The sequence below is a fragment of the Neolamprologus brichardi genome, chromosome 11, assembly GCF_056152115.1.
Source record: "Neolamprologus brichardi isolate AB-2024 chromosome 11, ASM5615211v1, whole genome shotgun sequence".
Classification (NCBI taxonomy): Eukaryota; Metazoa; Chordata; class Actinopteri; order Cichliformes; family Cichlidae; genus Neolamprologus; species Neolamprologus brichardi.
Genome location: NC_142114.1, coordinates 26,112,897 through 26,131,465, shown reverse-complemented (window position 1 = coordinate 26,131,465; position 18,569 = coordinate 26,112,897). Strand labels below are relative to the sequence as shown.

The 18,569-nt window shown below is 38.7% G+C and overlaps 1 protein-coding gene across 2 annotated transcripts in view; it reads right to left on the bottom strand.

Annotated features, from left to right (window-relative positions):
- The window catches only part of dgkb (diacylglycerol kinase, beta), a 79,851-nt gene that overhangs the window by 37,687 nt on the left and 23,595 nt on the right, over positions 1–18,569 (bottom strand). For both annotated transcript variants that reach the window (XM_006791830.2, XM_087848440.1), the window contains 13 exons: positions 15,956–16,005; positions 13,925–13,999; positions 13,675–13,794; positions 11,950–12,067; positions 11,423–11,511; positions 10,934–11,050; positions 10,554–10,652; positions 8,667–8,768; positions 5,993–6,066; positions 5,316–5,390; positions 2,998–3,083; positions 2,225–2,314; positions 937–1,097 (listed from right to left, as the gene is read on the bottom strand). In XM_006791830.2, the coding sequence (XP_006791893.1) occupies positions 937–1,097; positions 2,225–2,314; positions 2,998–3,083; positions 5,316–5,390; positions 5,993–6,066; positions 8,667–8,768; positions 10,554–10,652; positions 10,934–11,050; positions 11,423–11,511; positions 11,950–12,067; positions 13,675–13,794; positions 13,925–13,999; positions 15,956–16,005 (1,256 nt within the window). The remainder of the gene's footprint in view (positions 1–936; positions 1,098–2,224; positions 2,315–2,997; positions 3,084–5,315; positions 5,391–5,992; positions 6,067–8,666; positions 8,769–10,553; positions 10,653–10,933; positions 11,051–11,422; positions 11,512–11,949; positions 12,068–13,674; positions 13,795–13,924; positions 14,000–15,955; positions 16,006–18,569) is intronic.

Genomic DNA, 18,569 nt, shown 5'->3' with positions numbered 1-18,569 from the left:
GCTCCCAGCAGAAACAGCTTGAGGTTCAGTATCTTGCTAAAGGTGAGGATCAAACTATCAACCCTGTGATTAGTGGACAGCACGCGAGCCCCACAAGGAAATTTCTATTGCAACTGGTTCATCGTTGAAAGTCTTTATTGTGGTAGTTTTTATTGTTTATTATTATGTCTTGCATTGTGATATAAGCGTGTTAAAGCCTTTACACCCAACCTGGGAATGCAGCATCTATATAAGTTAAAATTATAATCTTATTATTAGAAGTATTTATATTTCAACACATCACTTTACACATTGAGCCTAAGGTTGAATTTTTGTAGGTTTTTTTCCAACTAAAGCTAAAGTACTTTTTAAACCCATAAAATCTTTCATTTTATCTTAATTTGCACATTGCCTTTTTTTTTTTTACACATCGTTCTTTGTTTTTATAGTCTTAGCAAGTTCACTTATTCATAGATTTTTTTTGTTTCAATCAAAAACAGTCAAAATATTTACGTTGCTGATTTTGATTATTAAAAATGTGTGAAGAAATAACACCAAAATCTCTGAGAATATGCAGATGCTAAACAGTTTACTGCTTTTTCTTTTGTTTGTTTCAACACAAGAGTCACATCTGACACCTAGAACGTGAGACTTACCCCAATCCCCTTCACAAGCAGGTGTTTTTGTAGTGAGAGGCATCATGCAATTGCTAAGCAACATGCAATTAGCTGCCATTTGTGTGTGTGCAGAAACAATTATATATAAAATCAAATACAAAGACTATTTACATCTAAATGTATTTAATGTGGACATCATGTTTTTTTTCTTCAGCACTAAACACTATTAAATACTGTTCAAAGTGAGAAGATCTGACAAAGGGTATTACATCAAAATCATATAACATAAAATACCAACAAAAGGTATCTTTGCACCTTATTGTCTCAGTGTTCAACTTACCACTCCAATGGAAAAGTAGTTGTTTATAATGCTGTAAGGCACTGGGTCCCCTCGCTCTTCCTTGTCTGTGGGTGTGACATCAATCTTCCAGCGATCCAGCATCACCTCTGTACTGTTCTCAATGTCCCGCAGGATCTTAAGGAGGCTTTCGCCCTCATAGCCTCAGGAAGAATAAGATGAGACAAGTGAGATGTTAAAATGGGTCTAGAATATCTCGTGCCACATGACTGACACTTTGCAAACACAGGTGCATGGGCAAATACACGAAAATACAAGTGAGTTTCCAAATATTTTTTTATACAAGCATTTGGACAATTTACTTACAGTATTACTCAATTTTCTTACTTATACTAAATGATTTTGTTATTATAAAATCCTTAGGTTATATTGTGTTGGACATTTTTGTTTGTTCTTTATTTGGTATTTTGACCTATTGTGAAAAAGTTAAGTCAGTTCACAAGTGCCAAAAACAGCATTTCCTTTTGAGGCTGGATCCAAAGTGAGTTAAAAATTGCCTCACTTACAGCAGAAAAAAAATGTCTACAGCCTAGTTGGGAAAAAAAAACAGTTCTGGTCTCAAAGTTTAATTTCTAAATTCATTTCAAATGTGAACTCCCCATATAAATAAGTATTTCTAGAGATGTAGCGGCTTTGAATAAAAACTGCCAAAACAACATTTTTTAATGCTTGTGAAATATAGAATACAAATCTATAAATTCCTGAGCAGTAAAACAGACTAACACACTGTGTGGGCAGCTTTGGCTAAGGTTATTTATTTATTGTTGAATGTGCTTTATTTAGGTGATATTGGTCTCTGTACAATTCTCCAATACATCCACCTCAGCTGGTCGTGACAGATGGCTGAGCCTGGTTCTGCTTGAGGTTTTTTTTCCTGTTAAAAGGGAGTTTTTCCTTCCGCATGTCTCTAAGTGCTTACCCATGAACTCAAAGCAGTCTCTTAAAATAAATAAATATATAACATTTTTTTTCTTTGTTTTATATAATTGAATATTTATGTATTTGCCTGGAAAGTACAAAACATGTAGACATCACTCTGGGCATTCCACTGTTTGCTCTGTTTAATCAGTTAATTTGCATATTATTGTTAGAGCACCAAATAAAGTAATTATTAGTTTTAGCCACATTGATGTTCCAGAATAATTAGAGCGTTACAAACAATATTAACACTGGATTTCTAATGCGGGACATTTATACCTCTACCTTTCACTACAGCAAAGGGATGTGAGGCCATGTTGTTGACTGTTATGTATCTGTTTTCTGTCAGTACCTCCTCCCCATCGCAGACATCTTGCCAGGTCGTTGCCCGTGCCAAGAGGAAGTATACACACAGGGGGGTTCTTGTCCAGGTTGGCCTTATCTAGAGCAGCAGGACAAATATCACAACAAGATGTGAAACAAGGCCAAACCAAGAAAACAAACTCACTGCAAGAACTTGCAAAGAAACCATCAAATCCCTTTTTCAGCCCAACTAGTAAAACTAGAAGTCAACATGAATGTCCAGTTGTACAGTCTATTTCAAGAGGCACATTTTGCCTGACAGTTATTACCTCTCTTTGTTTTGATTGATAAAAAATTGAGGCAATTTTTGAGAGCCCAAACAAGTAACACATCTTCAAGACCAAACAGAGAAGGCCGGGTGGTTTTTTTTCCCCTTCAAATGATGACTAATATGTTGTTTTCCAACTCACGTAATCATCCCATTTTACCACCTCTGAATACACAGGCTTGGATGTAATGAAAGTGTTCATATACAACCCATTTATTACACTTTACCATTTCAGGCTGGACAACAAGAGTGCTGCAGCCTTTGAAAAATAATAAAAACAAAGGCAATTTTGCCAAAAAAGGAAATGGGGTGTTTAAGTGCTACAGTACTATGTTTATTACTTTACAGGTAACTGAATGCAGTATGTGCACATGTACTGTAGCATCTCAGAAGGCTTGCAGTTTTTTTTGTTTTTTGTTTTTTTTGGAATGAACATGGGGACCAAAGTTGTGGCAAAATAAAAAACAAAATTTGAAAAGTAGCATATTCTGTACCAATGAAGTCCAGGATCCAGCCCACAGTGCCATCACCTCCACAGGCCAACACTCTGAAATCAGGAACATCTCTGAAGAAATTCAACCTGTAACAAACGTCTTACTTTTAGATGTCTTGCACTGGTTACAGAAGATATCTTTTATCTTCAGTTTTCCCTGAAAATAATTGAAAATGATTTTAAAAGTTAAGGTGCATTAAAATGTCTCGTTTTTCCGTCTTTCTTGCGTTTTAAAATTCACATGACACAGACACGGTGCGCATATTATGAGCATATTTTTGAGCCTACTGCAACAGCACACTGCTTCACTGCAAACCCCCATCTAATCCCACAAAATAACACATGTCGCATTGATAATTATTCATTCAGTGAGCTAGCCTGCCTGTTCGAGGCCTAATTGGATCATGACAGGCAGTGTTCAGTCCAACTTCTTCCGTTCCTTCACAATAACAAAGCCCTAACTGAATGAGCCAGCCTCCGAGCCTCGTATGGCGGGTAAATGATTCGCTCAATTACTCTCCAACTGGGACCACAAACCATATTAGACGCAAAACAGACGGCCGCAAACATGAAAGGCAACTTTGGGGATATTTAAATACCAAGAAACAAACACTTAATTTGCTGTAATTGCATTAGTGAGGCAGCTAATTGACAGCAGTGCGTGCGGCTGCCTCGGCCTGCAGTGTCCGACGGTGACCGTTCACCCTGCTAATGTGTGCTGCAGTGAGTACACTTGACAAAATATTAACAAGGTTAGAGTAGGAGAAGGTCATCTGGAATGTTCTCGACTGTAGGAAGAAGCCACGGATTCGACCCCAGACTGCAGAGGAGAGGCAGGTGATGTTTCAGGCACATCAACAGAGAAACAAACAGTGGCCACAAGGTCAGTCCGTAAAACTTGGGAGTTGCGTTGGCGCAGTGAAAGCTGTGCCAGTAAAACCTCGTGGAGGTTTTTTTTTTACCCTGTGAGTGCTGCTGTGTATTTATTTTTTATAAGACACAAAGATTCTGTTTTGACATCTAATCAAAGCCAAACAACGTGGCAGCACGACGCTGAGGCATTCCTGTGTGTTTAAACGCTGCTGGACGCAAACAGCAAAGTGGAGGAGCGTTGTGCATGTAAATCATCCATTCATTTTCTTAATCACAAATGTGAACCATAGGAAACCTGGAGCTGCCCACACCACCAGCCTGCGGTGAGCTGCTTGTCTGTATGCGCGATCACATGTGGTATGGCGAGCGTTTCACCTCTCTCTATCCGTCAGTCACTTGTGTCACCAGCTCTGCGTTCAGCCTTATGCATATGGAGTCGCTGCTCGTCAGCATGATGCTATCGTCTCCAGGATTGGTTATGTGTGAACTCACCTCATTTGTGTCTGTTCTGTCTGAGGGAACCGAGTGAGAGGTTTAATGCTACAGGCCTCTCTTGCATGTGATGGTGGTTATTATATGTGGGCAACAACCGAAAACACTACTGGGTGTGTAAACAGAAGGTCATTAGCTGATCTGATTAGTGAGGTAACAAACAAAGGGATGCTTTTAGATTTTGTGTTTTCCTATCTTTGCTTCTCCTTTTATAAACAGTTCTTTCAATTTTTCCGCAATAATTTATATAAAAAGACATTTTTTTTTAATGCAAAGTAACTTACTGCAGATACTGCTGCCAGTTATAAAGCTAAAAAAGAAAAATTAACACATAAAACAAAAAATATAAAACTAATGCTGAGCATAGTGTATCAGTAAAGAAGCTGTGAATCTTTATTTTTCCTTTTTTCTTGCCTTGTTTATACTATAGTCGTTATTATTACTATTTATTATTTTTTCAGTTCTTTAGATATGTCATGGCAGTTGTTTTGGGATTTCATAATCTAAGAGCAGTCATGTTCACTTTTTTAATTACATTAGAAAGCAATACTCTGATTTTCATGAGTACACTGAAACAGCCTTTTCATTTCTGTTAAGGCTGCTAATGTGCTTTCTGTGTTTATCTGTGGTTATAAGCTACAGTGTTTTTTTTTAAAACACAAATCATTTTGGAAAATATCTACCTGCTTTTAGTGTTTAGATCTTCGATTGATAAAAGGGCTGCAGATGTTTCCTCTCGCCATATTTATGTGTCTGAAACACTTTAAAAAAGCAAACCTCAATCATCATATGAGTGTGAAATTTGGATGCTTTAAACATAAAAAAAAGTAACCTGTGAAAAAAGATATTATATTGACATTTAGCTTCTTTCATGGAAATAATACATTTTTAAAACGGTATCTCACACTACAGATGTGTGAGATTTCACTAAAGATGATCTGGTCAACAACATACCCCGGCATGGGCCCATTTTTAGCCAGGTTGTAGACTTGTCTTGGGTTCAGAAGATACTGGAACTTTCTGTAAATCCTACAGAAGAAATAAATTAAAAAAATAACATCGGAAAAAACTAAGAAGCAATGCAAACGTCGCTCTCAAATATCACACATTCGTTTCCACTTCAGGGAATTTAGCCTGGTCCAGGGTCCAATCACAATGTAACGAGGCAGTGGACTGGGCAGTGGGGTGGGACATGCCCAAAGTCCCCTTGAGGAGAAACCATTAGAAAGACTAATTCATTTTAATTTCAATTTCATTATATCAACTGGCTGAAGTCATATTTTGATCTCATAATTTAAACAAATGAGGGCCGGAGTAATAAGGAGTGAATGAATATGTTTCAGTAATAACCCAATTAGCCCTGGGTTAAAGAAGGGGAACCAGCCAGTGACATGACAGTGAGAAGGCTGTCTGAAGCAAGAGTGTGTGTGTATGTGTGTGTGAGAAAGAAAGAAAAGAGAGCTGACGGCAGAGGCGTCCAGTGCTTTAGGTAAATGTTATTTTGTTTTTATTTGACTGAGCAAGCCTAAAGCACTTGGCGGCCAGAGGCCACGCTGTTGCCTTCCCTCTGCGGCTGAGGAGCGGAGCTTTAGAGGCTTCATGTAGCATGTTGAGACAGATTGTGTACTTACCTCTCTCCCTGCTTCCCCCCGCTCTTTGGATTGACAAACACCAGCAGAGGATGAGTGCCCTCTATTGTTGTGATCTGAATGGGAGATGTCAAAACAAACTGTTGGTGTTTGGAGACTGCAGGATGCTTCACAGGAATTCACTTTCAAGCCATATCCCTCAGAAATTTTGCCAAGTATATACAGCACTTTCAAGGCATGCCAGTCATCTGATTCGTTATATACTGCAGTTTTCCTGTTACCTGGCTGGGATAATGTCTGTGTGTGCTTCATGTTTCTTCGCCCGAGTAAAAACTTAATCTTGGGTTAATTATAATATCTAATTATAAAGGAAGAGCTGTGATGGAGATTTTAGCCAGTATCTCTGAAACTACATTATACACTATCACAGGTCCCTTGATTTTTGAGGAACTGATACCTTTATTTTTCAAAGAAATCTTGTTTTGTTTTTTTATTGTCAAAAAAAATCATGTATTCATTCTTACTCAAATAATTCAAGTAAATATAGTTTTTCACCGCAGGCGAGTCATTCTCAAATTTACGCCGACCCACTCAGATCTTTCATTGGATATTCAACCAGCAGATGAGCATATGACAAAGGATGTCCTTCGTTATTTTTTCGCCCTGGTTCATTTATATCTTTTCCTCATTTTGCTTCATGAGACAATATCTCTGTTAATACTTTTACTACAACCTCATAACAACCGCTCCATTTGAATTCTTTCCCACTAATGATGATGATGATCAAGAATAGGTCAGAAAATGATGAATAACATCTCATTTTGAAATCCAGTAGGTTTGTTTCATAGGTTCTTGTTTTCTGTTTTACATGTTTTTTAAAGTAGAAATTGGAATGAAAATGTAAAATTCCACTGCAAAATTTTTAATTACAATTTCTTGCAGTATCTTCACTGTCCACCAGTGGGCAATTGCACCACCATTGTAGGTAATTGAACGTGAACTACAGTGGTTAGAAGCTCCAAGTCCAGGACAATTACTCAGGATTGCCTCAAAATGAACTACAGCATCTGTGTTTTTGGCAGTAATAAATAGAATAGCATAGAAAGCATTTATTGTCGTTACACTACGCAAAACACAAGTGTGGCAGTGCCACTCCTGATTGGTGAATTAAAGTCACAAACACATCACTTACGGAAACAACTGACCTTACGTTACAGAAACTAATTCATGTTCTCTTTAAACATTCTGACAATAACAGACCTCTACATCAAAGACAAATAAGCCATATCCTGCTTGATGTTTGAGCATCACTTTTTGATATTTTTTGTCTTGTTTTGTTTTATTTTGGGGTTTTGTTGACACCAATAAAATGTCAAGCTGACAACAACATTATCCTTAAATACTTATAAATATTATTTTTAAAGTTTGGGACTATTAAACTCAACTTTTGAATGCAAGCTGTTTTTCTGGCTTGAGAGCCCATAAAGCCCTGTAAATACCTCTGACATGAAAAAACAAGACGTCCTCTATCTTACAGTCAGTCAATACTCAACCTGATACCAAGTACTTATTTGCGACTGCTTTCTAATCAGCCAGACAGTTTGCTTTGAGTGACGTGAGAACGGATTTTCCAGTGTCTCTGAGTGGTAGTGAATCTGTGGACAGGCAGAGCCTGCGATGTCAGAGGCCGATCTCACAAAGCGCCACATAAACAAGCTCTGACTCAGCGGCCCCTGTTTGAATTACCCTTCCTGCAGTTAGTCTGCAACAACTCGCCCAGTGCTCTCCCTGACACAGATGAAGCACTTAACTCCCCCTGCCTGCTATCCCAGCAGGCCAAGGGTGAATTAATGAGCTCCTTGTCCAGTTCAGAGTGATCCATTACTTCCTGTAATTATAAATAATAATCTTGATTATTACGCTGGTTAGCCAGCGAGGAGCATAGATGGATGTGCCTGGGATATGATTCATCATATTTCTCTCTCATCCACGCGTAGACGTGCAGTCGCCACAGACGGCGGCAGGCTTCCATCGCCAACATGCTGGCTGACAGATATTAGAGAGCATCAGGCTGGACAAGGCTCTGCCATGGGATACTGATTACCAGCAGGGCCTGCAGAGTCCCATCATACAGAGCTTCATTTTAAATACTCTGTATTCATGAAAAACGGTTTGATTTCTGGATGGGACCTTAAAATAATCCGACTGTATCCAATTTATGGCTGTGCAGAATTTAGCAAGCAAGCTTTTTAACATGTATTTCAGTTTATCTCTGAGTTACTCTTTGTTTTTATTTATTCCAAAATTAACCTATTTCTTGGCATCCACAAAACATTTCAGGTCATATAACCAGTTATTCTGCACCTGCACTCCAAATAATCGGACTGTCGTATGTTCGCTTGTTTGTGAAGTGAAGACTTGTGCCTTCACTGGATTAAAACAGATTTTTTTCAACTACTAACTGATTTTTCAACTTTTGTAATTTAAAAATAAATTAATGAATCTGAAAATTAAGGATTTCTCAAACCCCCTCTCAAACTTTTCAAACTGTGAAGCATAACCTTATTATCAATGAAATATCTAAAAACAAAAAGCATGAATTCTGCACTCACTGTAGTATGGGATTGTGATTAGTAAATAAAAACTATAAAAAATATTAAGGCACAAAACTGTCAAACGTGAAAAAATAAATAGAAAAGCCAGACTCGAGTACAACCTGCAGTCCTTGGCCATCGACTGTGACAGAATTGGCTCTCTGCATCTTTCCTCGGCCTGACTGACTTGTCCGAGAGTCCTTCCTCAGTGTAGACTGTCTTTCCTGTGGTCAAAGGTCACACAATTACAAGAGCATTGTTTTTTTTCCCTGCAATTAAATATATATATATATATATATATATATATATATATATATATATATATATATATATATATATACACACATTAGGGGTGCAACAATACTCTTATGATACAGTGCTTCCAGTTTGGTACGCATATGTATCAAACAATACAAAATTTCAAATTTTTAAATTTATTTTATCAATTTCTCTTCTGACGATTCTCTGTTGAGAGCTCAGTGGATCTGCGTTCGACTACTCCGCCTAGGCTGCACTGTCGAGCGCAGATCTACTGAGCGCAGCGCAAGCTAACAAGAAGTTAAGCTCGTTGCAAATGGCAACTGCCTCAATGCTAGCCGAAATTGAACCTCCCCCAACCTCATTCAGATCTGGCGTTTGGAACTATTTTAGTTTTCATGTGACATATGACCCTGAAGGTAAGCTGTCATGGACAAAAGTAAAACAGTATGTCGGATGTGCCACGCAATGCTCAATTACATTGGTGGGAACTAGTGCGTTAGCATAGTTAGCTCGTTAAGGTGTTGACGACGTCCAGCCCCACACATGGGGCAATCCGCGGTAGCTCGTTAACGGAGATTTGCCGTGTTGTGGCGTTAACGTCATTTTAACGAGATTAACGCTGACAGCACTAGTGGAAACACAACGAATATGACTGCACGTTTACTCCGACATCATCCTAGTGCAAAGACAAGTGGAAGCAGACAAAAACAACAAGCACGCATGCTACAAACTTTACCCGAGTCATTTAGACAGCCGTTAGCACATGATTCTCCTTATGGGGACCTGATATGTTTAATATGCTGCTGAGAATATAGCCCAGAAGAAGCGTATAGTATAGCTTTTATTTTGGAAAGAGCCATTTCTCTTTAATAAACTCTCTTTTCCAAAGATGAGTGATTTCTCCATCAGATAGATTTATTTTTTTATTACTTTGTTGTTTCATCAACATTACATTTAAAAACTGTACTTTTGAGTTAAAATATATATTTATAATTTTAATAAATGACAAATTAAAAAGGCAAAAAAAAAAAATCAAACCGTGACACCAAAGTACATTATTATTATTATTATTATTATTGGATAGAATGGTGCATAGGTAAATACATGGTTTACTGCCAGAATTGGAGTGAACTGTGTGTCTCTATCTGTTGCTGTAAAGTCGTCTCTAGAGACCTGCTATCGTTTTATGACTACAATGACGTGAACAGCTTAGTGTAGGCTGCAGATTTAGTAATCTCTAACATTTTTTTTATTTTTAGCAGAAAGAAGAAGTCAGAATATAAACTGTCAATCTTAATATTATATATCTGTAATTTCCCACTAGTTTTCCTATAAGTTCACATTTAATCTGTTGCTAGTTGAAGAATTTCACTGAAAGAAAAGCTTATTTTACATATTGCAACTTACAAATCTGCCATAACCAAATAAAAAGTTACAAACAACGATACAAAACAACGAGGTTATTAATAAAAAAATCATGTTGTAACTTTTTATGTTGGCTTTTGACCTTTTCTGGCAAACTTTCCCCACGTAAGTTTAAATTGAGTTTTTATTGAGTAAGTAAGAGTCCTTCCTCGTGAAGCGCACTCATACAATTTTGGAAATAAACTTCTACAAAATAATTTGGTGCCATTTCAGAGCTCAGTGGGAGAACACAGGCTGATGATTGGATCCTCGGGTAACAGTTCCAAACGAGGTCAGGTTCACCGAGCCTCGGGACTGCTGACCCATCAGAAGTGAAGTCTTACCAGGACGATGGGGCAGATTGAGTTGGGGGGCAGGATGTGATCCTTCAGGGGTCCACAGTCACACTCAGGTTTCACATGTGAGGCACACTTGTTATGGAGCTGGAGGAGGTGGCAACCGTTATTAACAACCAACTCGTGTCAATAAGAGCGCATTTTTAAGTGTACAATTTCAGGTATATGCTCCAGACTAATTTACATTACATGTGTCATTGTCTCCATTTTATTTTCTATTAACGTGCAACTGCAAACAAGTGTTTTGGGAGTGTAAATTGGTGGGATGACTTGTGAGGTAGGAGAGGTGCAAAAATGAAACCCTAAACAACAAGAAGCAGTGGGAATATAATAAGGAGGTGGCTGCCTCTCCTCGGGTGGCGGCTTACCGTGATTTGACACCAAACACAGTGGAGCCCAGTCAGACCCTGGTAACACTTAATGGTTTTGTGACACTTGTCACACTTGGTGGGGCAGTTCCCTTCCACCCAGAAATGATGCATTACCTGCAGAGAAAAGGAGAGATCGCACACAGAGAGGGAAAAAAGTGAGAAAAGAAACATGGTGCAGAAAAACAAGATATATACAAAAGCAAAAGTGACACAACAATTAAAGAAAGCAAGGAGGAAGGGAAAAACAAGCAAGAAGGAACAAGAAGGAAACAAGAAGGAAAAACAGAGAGTGAGGAGGAGAAAGCAAAGCAAACAGTGCTGTCTGCATCCCCGTCTCTAAACTAGGTTTATCCTGGTAATTAGAAATGCTTAGTAGCAGATTGAGTTGTTGCAATTCCATGAGAGGAAGAGAAGCCCTTATCCTAAGCTCCACGGAGCACTGCTGATCCAAGCGTGCCGACTGGTAAACACTCCAATTGGACGTACCTCTGTGTTTTTCTTGGACTTGACATAGGTTTTGATGCAAGACAGCGGAGCGCGAGCCACACAGCGCTCGTGGACTGTGTACTTGCAGACTGGAGCAAAAAACAACAAAACACAAAAACATTGTTTTGAATGAGCAAAAGAACAAAGAAGAACTTCTCTTTTGTTGTAAAGTATGTACACTAGGGTTTGAGTTATGTGTTTGTTCATCTTTTTATAACTCAGTAAAGGGTGCACTGTAGGAGGCTGAAACACATGCAGGTCTTATCCTTTTAAAATAAAAGTCTCTATTAAACTGTTTACTTCTCCTTTATCTCCACCTGTCCTGTGTTTTAGACAATCATGTGGCACTAAATCAAAATTATTAGACATTTACTTTTTGATGTCAGTTGTTTTATGTAAATATCCTTATCACTACCTTTCATGCACGAAAGGCCACGCAGATCTTACAGATCTTACAATGTTACATTTCATCTTTTTAAACAGATAAGTGCATCTGTCAAACCTGTAACACTGACTGAATTACTCACATGAGCAGCAGAGACCCTGCTTCCCCAGTCCAATTAGCATGTTGAGACACAGGTTACAGTAGGCTGGCTTATTGAAGTGCTTCAGTCTCCACACGTGCTGCCCGTCATCTTTTACGTTCTGCAGCAACAGAAACAGGTGCAACGATTAACTGATGGAACAGTCACCGAGTCACTAATCCACTGCTGTATCACATGGCTTCATATTCAGGCTGGACAATCACCAGTTAATCATCTGATTGACTAAATTTGTTCCTTTTATCGCAAGTTGAATTCTGTACAAAAGCACTTTGTAGTTGATTTTGTTCTTCTGGATGCAGCGTTTTCAGTGGGAGAAACATTACATCACTTATCCAAGTGACTTCTTCAGTCTCAGCTGATTTGTGAAACAGCTGCAATCAAGAGATGAGATAAGAGTCCATCTTTCACCATCTCAGGCCCCCTCCTCGGTTCAGCCACCGTTGTTTCCTTTTCACATAAATGGCCTCCTTGACTCCATGCTCAAACCAGCCTTCCTCCCTGTGCACATCTTCGTCACTGAATGAGTGGCCTGACAGGGTAGCTCCTCCATGTTGCGCTGTGTTTGGTTTCCTCTTGAACTTCATCGTGTACACCATATCGCTCTGTTTCAGGTAGGAAACTGGGTCTTTGCGGTGGATGAATCTTTGGAGTTTTTTGGTCTTTAAAAGTCATCGAGACTGTTTTGAAAAAATGTGTCTCGGCTGTTCCAAAACTCCTGATGCATAACGGCTCGCCAATGGTTTTTGCTTAGGCAGCATTTTTCCGTCTTCTCTCCTGGATTGCCTGGAGTGTTCTCCAAGCCTCTTCCCAGCTTCCCATGCCCAGCTGGGATAACCACATTTACTCAGGGCTTCTTTGATATGATGTTCTTCTGCTTCCCAGTCCGCTGGGATGCTGTTCACTCTCTTACAGCTTTGATTGCAGCCATTCTCCAACTCTCTGTGAACAGTTCTCATGGCCACAAATCAATGGTGATGACAATTTGCATATTAATGATCATGAAACTACCCCCATGGCTCATTCTTAGGAAATGGTACTAGATTCCGTCATTATGTATTTGTAGTGCTTATAAAATTTGGGAAACATGCAGTTAGCTGAGACTGAAGAAGTCACTTGGATGAGTGATGAAACGTTTCTCCCACTGAAAACACTGAATTCAGATTAACAGAATCAACTTTTGGGGGATTTCATCAAGACAAAGCATTTTGATTTTCTTTGTATATTATTCTCGGTCAAGCAGTCTAAATTCAGTAAGGACAGAAGGCTTGATTTTCTGTTACGCTTTTGTAGTAATATTCATTCATAAAAAAAGGATATGTGGTAAGGGTTTATTAAAAGGTAGTCAAATGCTTCCACCTAGTGGAAAAAGTGTGAACTGAAAAGTCCAGCTAATGCTGTAGCTCCTTGGGAATTAAACTATGCTATGTTTTTACATTTACAACTTAAATAGTCAACTTTAAATTGGTTCTGTGCCTAGCTTCATCCCTCGAGTTATGTGCCTTACTGTACAGCTTGCTGTATCAAACAAAAGGTGTTCTTCTGAGAATGGTCAAGTCAAAGTCTGGGCTAGAAATGAGTGAAAAAGCAGCCAATTTCTTGGAGGATTTTAGTTTTAGCATAGTACTGTACTAGCATAGCACTGTGCATCTAAGAAAGCTTTGGGCTTCTCAGTATTAGCACCAAATGTGACTCTCTCTGTGGACTCACTGTCTCCAGGCCCAGCAAGACTAGCAGGGGGATGGTGGTCATCCCTCCCTGGATCCACTCTTCCAGTGATACAGTACCATCGTGATCGTAGTCAATCTCCTGCATCATTTCCTGAAGGATCTACAGTAAAAACAACAACAACAAAAAAAAAACATATTGAGTTGAGTACACGATTGTCTCAGGCTAGTAAGCAATATTTTCATGCATACTCTATTTCTCAAGCAACATAGGGTATGAATATACTCCTTACTGGTTTCAGCTCAGTCACATCCCATTCCAGGTACTCTGCGACATGCATCATCTGGGAGACAATGTGCTCTAACTCCTGCGGCGACACCACAGACGGTCATTATAGGCACAAAAACACTGTGTTTACCTTTCTGTATGTCGCAGCCTTAAGTTAATGTCACTAAATTTCTTTGGCATGAATAGACTGATGAACAGCTCGTAATAGCAGGTTGGAAATGTCATTCTTCCGCAGAGAAGAGTTGCACACAGCAAAAACAAAGGCAGTGTGGGAAGCACTCTGAAGCTGAAGCTTTAATTACAATGGTTGGTTTTTGGGGGGCAGAGGCGGGTGATGTTATTATCTAGTACCACACTGAATCACTATGATGCACTTAGGATATCTTTAAAAACTAGAGTGTATGAGTGTAAATGAAGAGTTCATACTGTTTTTTCATTTTCTCTTAAATTCTGAGTATGATTTGGGTCCCACTGAATGGCTATCTCTGCCTACATTTGTATTCTCTCTGCCCTCTCATTAGTCCTCTGTTTTCTATTATGCTTTCTATCTGCCGTCCAATAATGGGTGAGAGATGACTAATAATTGAATATGTTACCAAACCCACTCCACCTTCTCTATCTCCCTTTTAGCCCTTTAATTTAAACCCCCACTCCCTCCTACACTCTGCACAGATAATGAGCAGTGCTCTTTCATTCATAACTATGTCCAAGCCACAGATTTTACTCATCCTTGTTTCTCTCCATTACTCTTCCCATTTCATCCATTAATTTACTTAATTTATTTAAATGATTTTGTTGATGGAGAAACAGACATACAGAGAAATAGAAACTGATGGACAGAAATGATTAAAAAAATGGAGATTAACTGGTGAAATTTAGAAAAAAGATAGAGGGAGAAGAACTGAAGAAGAAAATACAGAGATATTAGAAAGACAATCAGCAAAAAACGTTAGCTTACATTTACAAAACACAGCTTGCAAATCATATAGTCTATTATTATGAATCCACCCTTGAAACCATCAACTATCATCTGATGATAGTTTAGCTGTTAAATATTATAATTTTTTATTTAAAAAGTTATCTAAGTGGTGAACAGAGCTGGATATCTGTTACCTGACAGAAAAAAAGTCTCAGAAACCCTGAAAAACTGAAAATCTATGTCATCGGACAAGCCACTGGATTGCTTAAATGCTCACTGACCACTTTCTGACAGTAAATATGCCTTGTTAGTACTAGTTTGGACCACTTTTTGTTTCCAGAATTAACTTTATTCTTCATGTCATAAATCCAACAAAGGGGCTGGAAACATTCCTCAGAGACTTTGCTGCATATTGACATGATAGTATCATACAGTTGCTGCAAATCCATGATAGGAATCTCCCATTCCACCACATTCCAGGGGTGTTCTATAGGATCTGGTGACTGTGGAGGCAATTTAAGTACAGTGAACTCATTGTCATGTTCAGGTAACATTTTCCCAGTGTTTGGTTTGATGGATGAATGGATGGATGGATGGAAACTTTTATTTGTCACATGCAAAGTTTACACCTGCAGTGAAATAGGACCCCTCCGACCATACATCCATAGCACAGACATCACATGGGAAGATAGGTCTAATTTTGATGAGCCCGTGTGAATTTCAGCCTCAGATTCCTGTTCTTGGCCAAGTTAGTGTTGCCTTCCTATTACAACAAACTAATCCGGCCATTCTCCACTGACCTCTGGCATCAACGAGGCATTTCTCCCCATATAATTGCTGGATTTTTTTCTGTTTCTCTCATATGGGTTTTCTCTATAAACTCATCTGCTTATGTGGGTAAATCACAGTAGCCAGTCAGCCATTTGTCAGTCAAGAATAGTAATTGGCAAGTGGAACTTGAGCTTATATAATCTTGCATGTAGAATATTATCAATGCCATAAAAGCTCATAAAAAACCAATAACAAAAACATTTTGCTCATTAAAAACTAAAGTATACTGAGGTAGGATCCTGATTTTGTAAATCAAAACAAACACTCCAAAAGGGAAATATTTACCGAGCTGTCCAGGGAGCCATTTCCATCTGTGTCGTAGAGTCGAAACATGACTATGGAGACAAAAAGAAAATGTCAGCTTATTGTAGTAACATCCTGGATTCTCCAAAGTTTCTCCACCTTTAAGGTCAGTATTTAGTGCCACTCTAGCTTTGGCTACTCTCTTCAGTGCCAATATCACGTCAGTGCACGCAGAGGAAAACCAAAGTCTTTATCTCAGCAGCTGTCTCATCAGCCTCTGAAGCTGCAACTTTAAGTGTCCCCCAATTACCACTTAAAAGTGTCACCATGGAAACGGACAGCTCCTAAATCACAGATGTGATTGATCATCTCTTAACGTCAGTAATTTTATGGCACTGTGACAAAATCTTGAATCGCTCCTTACTTCTTTATATTTTTGTGTCAAAAAGTAAGACTTTTTTTGGTGATTTAGACCAATAATATTTCTGACCTTTATTTTTTTGGCTAGTCTTTCTCTTATTTTCAGTCTGGTTCTTTGCACCTTACAGGGGAATGTATTGGAATCTTTTATATGTTGAACCATGATCTGTGGATCATTCAAGCATAAAAAGACACATTCCCCCCCCCCCCCCCCCCCCCCCAATAGAAAATTTAGCAACTTTGTTACTAGTAGCCTGTCTACTGTTACAATTTGTTTAGTTGAATATTTAAAAAGTTTAAAAGATAGCACAGTCTGATAGGCAAAATAGTGTTTTTGTTTTTTTGAATCCCCGAAGAGTTGAACGCGTATTTCGACACGATGTGCAGTGTGTCCTTAAAAACCGTAGGGAAACTGAGCAAGTAGAGGACAGAAAAGTAGCAGGCCTAAAATCCTATTTACAGCAGATGAGCATATAAACAGTATCTGAAAACCTGACACAGGACCCGGGAGAAGGAAAGGAAATGGTGAGAAAGGTCTGGGGTATGTCAAATTACATAAGAACTGGACTGAAAATCAGTGGCAGCAGGTCTAATGGAGGGACAAATTCAAATTTGAATATCTACAGTCATGTGTAAAACATGGTGGAGGCTGTGTCATGGTTTGGGGCCTGCATTTCAATCAGTGGTGTTAGGGATATTGTCGAAATTATGAACAGAGAAAGGTATCAGCAGATTAAGATTCACATTGGAATTAGGCCTGCTGCATATCATATTGCCTGTTAGAAATTTTTACCTGATGCAAAACTGTCATATCGCAATGTTGTTGCAATAGCAACAGAATCAGAACTGCATGTAAACCTCCAATGATGATTTAGTACCTAAAATGCTTCATCAAACTGCAACAAAGTGCAGTATTTTGCTAAATATGCAAGAAAACTTCCAGCTAAAGGTGGGAACCACAAACTTGTTTCACAACTTGAGGCAAAAACACCTTACACATAGCATATGTGCATCTCTTGCAGAGTTATATAAAGTTTAGAGCACTTCTCTACTTTTAATTTTCCAGGAAAAATACTAGCTAGACGTCTTTGGTGTTTTGGTGGCTTATTGAAGCAGTGGGGGAACATCTTGACAGGAAACAGCACAAAAGCCAGCATCACCCAAAGACTTTTGTAATATCCTCCAAGAAGTTTGAAGAACTACTTAAAAGCTTGTCCAACATCAAAGCCAAGGGTGGCTATTTTCAAGCTAGTTATAATTGCACAAACTCTGTCTTATTATGGTATTTCCATGTATTTCTGTGTGTTTGCAGTTTTTTCGCCGCTAAAACTATTTCTAATGTTCCTTGCAAAATATAATGATATGAAGGGTTTTGCACAGTACTGTAAGTCCTGCTGAGCTGTGACAACAACATCAACAGGAAATGGCTGTGCACACTGTTTCAGGCTAATGCCTATAAATAGAAAAAGAAAACACTGCCCCACCTCCAGCCTGGCTTGGGTGCAGCACATCGTGGCTACTGACATCATCACTAAAGAGTTGATGTCACATGGCAGCTTGTCAGGCCACTAACGAGGAGCTAATTGCCAGTTTCCAGGGAAACAGAGGTGATGGTGGTGGCTGATCCTGGTGTCTGCTGTTGGGTGGAGGTTGAGGGTGTTAGAAGGGGGTGACTGTAGTGATCAAAGAGGACCCAACAGTAAAGAGAGCGAAAAGGGTGTTGACATGATACCAGCAGTACAAATGGGCTGAAATAAGAAAATAAATTTCTTTCAAACATACAAATCTTTAAAATAATTGTGACTGCAAATAAGTTCAAATGTATCTCCACTCAAACCCAGCTGTTTCCTGATCACTATTCAGGTCATTGTTATCATCTAAAAGAAAAATGAAAAAAACATTTTATGGACTTTGGTGAGGCCAGTTAAAACTGTAAACAGGGATCAAACATAAATAACGGCAGTGTGACAGTTGTAAGTGAAACTTGATATGTGTCCCAGGAGGTCTGCATTGAAAATAAATAAATCATTTTTAAAAAGTTAATTAACAAAAAACTTACTCACCTTTAACAAACTGACAAAATTAATTCCCCCCCACAGAAACAGCTGTAATAAGCCACAACTTGATTAAGTTTGCATTCCACTTTCTACATTTAGTAGAAAGTGTGGGTGCATTGCTGTATATGTGTACTACTGCCCCCTGTTTATTAGTGGAATAATGTTACCCAAAAAAACCC